The sequence below is a fragment of the Cebus imitator genome, unplaced genomic scaffold (genome assembly GCF_001604975.1).
Source record: "Cebus imitator isolate Cc_AM_T3 unplaced genomic scaffold, Cebus_imitator-1.0 Scaffold192, whole genome shotgun sequence".
In the NCBI taxonomy this organism is placed as follows: domain Eukaryota; kingdom Metazoa; phylum Chordata; class Mammalia; order Primates; family Cebidae; genus Cebus; species Cebus imitator.
Genome location: NW_016107507.1, coordinates 1158753 through 1163217, shown reverse-complemented (window position 1 = coordinate 1163217; position 4465 = coordinate 1158753). Strand labels below are relative to the sequence as shown.

The window sequence follows — 4465 nt, the reverse complement described above, 5'->3', positions numbered from 1 at the left end:
TCCAGGTTGGAGTGCAGTGGCACAATCTCAGCTCACTGCAACCTCTACCTCCTGAGTTAAAGCTATTCTCATGCCTCAGCCTTCTGAGCAGCTGGGATTACAGGCGTGCATCTCCATATCCAGCCAATTTTTTATAATTTTAGTAGCAGTGGGGTTTCACTATATTGGCCAGGCTGGTCTCGAATTCCTTGCCTCAAGCAATTCACCTGCCTCGGCCTCCCAAAGTGCTGGGATTACAGATGTGAGCCACCACACCTGGCCTGCAGTAGTAAATTGAAAATCTAAAGGAAAAAAGAATACAGTAAAAAGATAATGGAAGCAGTGAATTTTTTAAAAATGGACACTGGTGCCCTGGGAATGTTAGAGAAATGAAATGCTGGTGGCAATGGGATGGTTAGGAGGGAAGGCTCTGAAGTTTAGAACGGGAAAGAGCGATTGCCGCTGGGAGGAAAGGATGGGCTGGGTAGTAAAGGTATTTTGCAATTTAGCGAACTCCGCTGTGGGCACACGCATTTCTAACGATGCTTCTGGAAAGGTCTGTGTATATTCACTCCCTCAGTACATTCTTCTCAAGGTGGTTCTGAGCCCATAGATCTAAGTATTTGGTGATTGTTGACTTGAGGTGAGTTCCTTTCTGCAGAATAGACTATATCACTTGGAATGCTTGTGATTTTAACCTCTGAATGGGCTTCTGAGTGGCTGGAATGTCAGTGAGGCTTAACTAACTCTGAATAAACAAGCCTAAAAATGCAGGGCCTGTAGTCTATCTTTGCTCTCTGTGGGGCCTCTTGACCCTCCCAACCCCCACTCCAACAGAGATTTAGAAAATGTGGGTTACATTTGTGACATCAGGGAAACTGGAATTCACTGGGGATAGTTTTTATTTGCAAAGATGGATAGTTATATCCCCCTAAAACTCTCTGCTTATGACAAATAAAAACAAAAACCAAGACCTGTATCCTTAATTTCCATATTTAACAAAATCTGTATCTACTGGGTATGAACATATATGTCTGTAGGGTTTTTAAACTGGCATTTAAATATAACTATTTCTCAAAATGTAGACTTCAGCACTTTCTCTTGCTTAAAAGTAAATTTGCTTAATTCAGTAAAGTATTTGCTTGAGTCAAATGAACTCTCTCAAGGTGAAATAAATGAATCATTTTATTTTTATCTAATCTGATATGTTAATATCTTACCTTAGGAAAGCAGCAAATGTTCTATTAAATCTTGACAAAACATTGAACCAGTTGCAACAAGCTCAAATCACTCAAGGACGGGCAGACTCTACCATCACACAGCTGACTGCTAATATAACAAAAATAAAAAAGAATGTGCTGCAGGTATTTGTCTTCTTTGAAACTAACCTGAAATAGGTTTTGAGGGTAGCAACAGCACAGTAGTTTTTACGTATGCCAATGCTATGCTGGCTTTAAGAGTCTGATGGGATTATTATGAGGATAAAATAAGATTTGGTAGTATTATGCATGTTCCACAGAGCACTTCTCAGCATCATTGTATTAATTGTGACCAATTCTGGAGTGGCACCAAGGCAGGTACTAACACCAGCTTGTAAATGAGGAAACTAAGACTCAGGAAGGTTAGGTGATCGCCTAAGGCCACACAGAATTAGTGGTAGATATGAGGCCAGAGCATCTCTCCTGATATCAGGGAAAGGAATGGATGTTTAAAATCTCACAAACCAGGCTGGACATGGTGGCTCACGCCTGCAATCCCAGCACTTTGGGAGGCCGAGGTGGGTGGATCTTGAGGTCAGGAGATGGAGACCATCCTGGCTAACATGGTGAAACCCCATCTCTACTAAAAATACAAAAAATTGGTCAAGTGTTGTGGCCCACGCCTACAGTCCCAGCTACTTGGGATACTGAGGCAGGAGAATCGCTTGAACCCAGGAGGTGGAGGTTGCAGTGAGCCAAGATCGTGCCATTGCACTCCAGCCTGGGTGACAGAGAGACTCCATCTCGAACAACAACAACAAAAAAATGTTCACAAACCAAAGAAATGAGAGTTAGCTGTTGTAAGGTTCTTGTAATTAAATATGCATGAAATCTCATCAGAGCATCCTAAACCTGAAAAAATATCTCATCCAAAAGAATATGCTCCATCTGGCCAGGTGTGGTTGCTCACACCTGTAATCCCAGCACTTTGGGAGGCTGAGGTGGGCAGATCACCTGAGTCAGTAGTTTGAGACCAGCCTGGCCAACATGGTGAAACCCTGTATCTATAAAAAATACATAAATTAGCCAGGCATGGTGGCGGGTGCCTGTAATCCCAGCTAGTTGGGAAGCTAAGGCAGGAGAATCACTTGAACCCAGGAAGTGGAAGCGAAGGTTGCAGTGAGCTGAGACAATGCCATTGCATCCCAGCCTGGGTAACAAGAGCAAAACTCCATCTCAGTGAAACTCCAGCTCAAAAAAAAAAAAAAAAAAAAGCAGAAAAAAACAGAGCAGGAAGTAATACACCAGGAAATAAAGGAGTTGGATAGGAAAAGGTTGAACATATAGGGCAGCAGAAAGGAAGGCCCCAGGTTTTCCTCTCCTAGGCATATACTTAAAACAGGAGATGGCAAAACATGGCGACATGCTGTATTGTCTATGGCTGCTTTTGCATTACAATGACAGAGAGTTAAATATTTGGGATAGAGACTTTATAGGCCACAAAGTATAAAGTACTTACTCTCTGGCCCTTTGCAGAAAAAGTTTACACGTTGCTGCTCTAGGCAGACTCCCACATATGCCCAAGGCTAAAGGAAGTGACTTCCATTTCTAAAAATATGGTGAACCAATACTCTAACGAACTCTCATAGTCAAAAAAAAAAAACCCATAAAAATATTAGAATGGATATTTAGGGTTTTTTTAAATGCATAGCTGAATTTGTAAGAAAATTTTGGTAGTCTCAGAGGCCAGAAATAACAGAAAAGCATGAATCCAGAGGTAATCAAGCGCTAATTTGACAGCAGGCAGCAGGCATCTGCCAATCCCTAGAGCATTCAAGCTTTGGGTTTTAATGGTCGCCACGCGTATAAGACATAAAGCAACGGCCACACAAGGAGGCAACAAGACTCTTGCATGGAACTGGGACCCCAAAAGGCAAAGTCCTTAGTAAAATGTTAAAATCTCTCTTCACACACAGACACGCACAGAGCGAGTAGAGAAACTTGCCCCTGGGTTGGGGAGGAATATCTCCACGAAGATTTGCTAAGCATAAGCTGGCTCTCACACAATTTTGGGGCTAGAATTTTACTATCTGGGTGGCCCCCCAAACCCTGGTGTCATTTGAGGTAGTCCTGGGCTGGTAGTGCTCCCAGATGCCTGGACAAAGCAAACAAAACCCCCTCCAAAGGAATAACCTTAAAACCTAGCCATCAAGAATTTTCCCCAAACATGTAAAGAAACAAATGACCTTTATTTATTTTATTTTTGTTTTTTGTTTTTGAGATGAAGTCTCGCTCTGTCACCCAGTCTGGAATGCAGTGGTGTGATCTCGGCTCACTGCAATCTTCACCTCCTGGGCTCAAGACTTCTCCTGCCTCAGCCTCCTGAGTAGCTGGGACTACAGGCGCATACCACCACACCTAGCTAATTTTTGTAATTTTAGTAGAGATGGAGTTTCGCCATGTTGGCCAGACTGGTCTCAAACTCCTGACCTCAAGTGATCTAACTGCCTCGGCCTCACAAGTGCTGAGATTACAGGCATGAGCCACCACACCTGGCCACAAATTGCCTTTAAACAAGAGTCATCAGAAATAATGAACGGCAAAATCAGGATACAAGAGGCAGAGGCTATTACCATTATTGGATACAAAATACAAAACAAGACTGTTTACTATGTTTAAGAAAATCTATGAAAGTATAACTAACAAACAAGAGACAAGGGCTAACAAATAGCCAGCTATATGTGAAAAATATTTAAAAAGGACTTCTAGCTATGATCAATATAGTCACTGAAATAAGAAACAAGCATAAAATATTATTACTGTTTGTAAGGGGGAAAAAATTAGAAGCCACTTGCACCAGCTGGAGAATAGCAAAATACATTGTTGTATGTTAATGCTTTAAACTGGTAAAAATGAATGAACTAGAGCTATGTAGATTAGCTAAAATGACCTGCACAAGCAGAATTTTTATAACTTTTAATTTTAGAAAATCAACTTGCAGAAATATACAATATATTTGTATAAGGTGAAAAAAATAAACACTATATATTGTTAGGAATACTACATAGATTGTAGAAAAAAACCTATAGAAATACATGGAATGACAAAAATTGGATTCAAGATAGTGGATGTCTCTGAGGGGAGAGAGAGAAGACATAATGGGAAGTAGCACGCTGAGGGCCTTAGCTCATTGTTAATGTTTTATTCTTAAACTGACAGGCTGGTGAGTACATGGGTATTTGTTTTCTTTTTTTTCTTTTCTTTTCTTTTCTTTTTTTTTTTTTTTT

At 40.9% G+C, this 4465-nt stretch overlaps 1 protein-coding gene across 3 annotated transcripts in view; it reads left to right on the top strand.

Moving 5' to 3' along the window:
* The window catches only part of LAMB4 (laminin subunit beta 4), a 109821-nt gene that overhangs the window by 96978 nt on the left and 8378 nt on the right, over positions 1 to 4465 (top strand). The window contains exon 31 of one of the 3 annotated variants that reach the window (XM_017546836.2): positions 1205 to 1343. The exons of the other annotated variants lie outside the window; for them this stretch is intronic. Coding sequence (XP_017402325.1) covers positions 1205 to 1343 — 139 coding nt within the window. The remainder of the gene's footprint in view (positions 1 to 1204; positions 1344 to 4465) is intronic. 3 annotated transcript variants of the gene reach the window in all.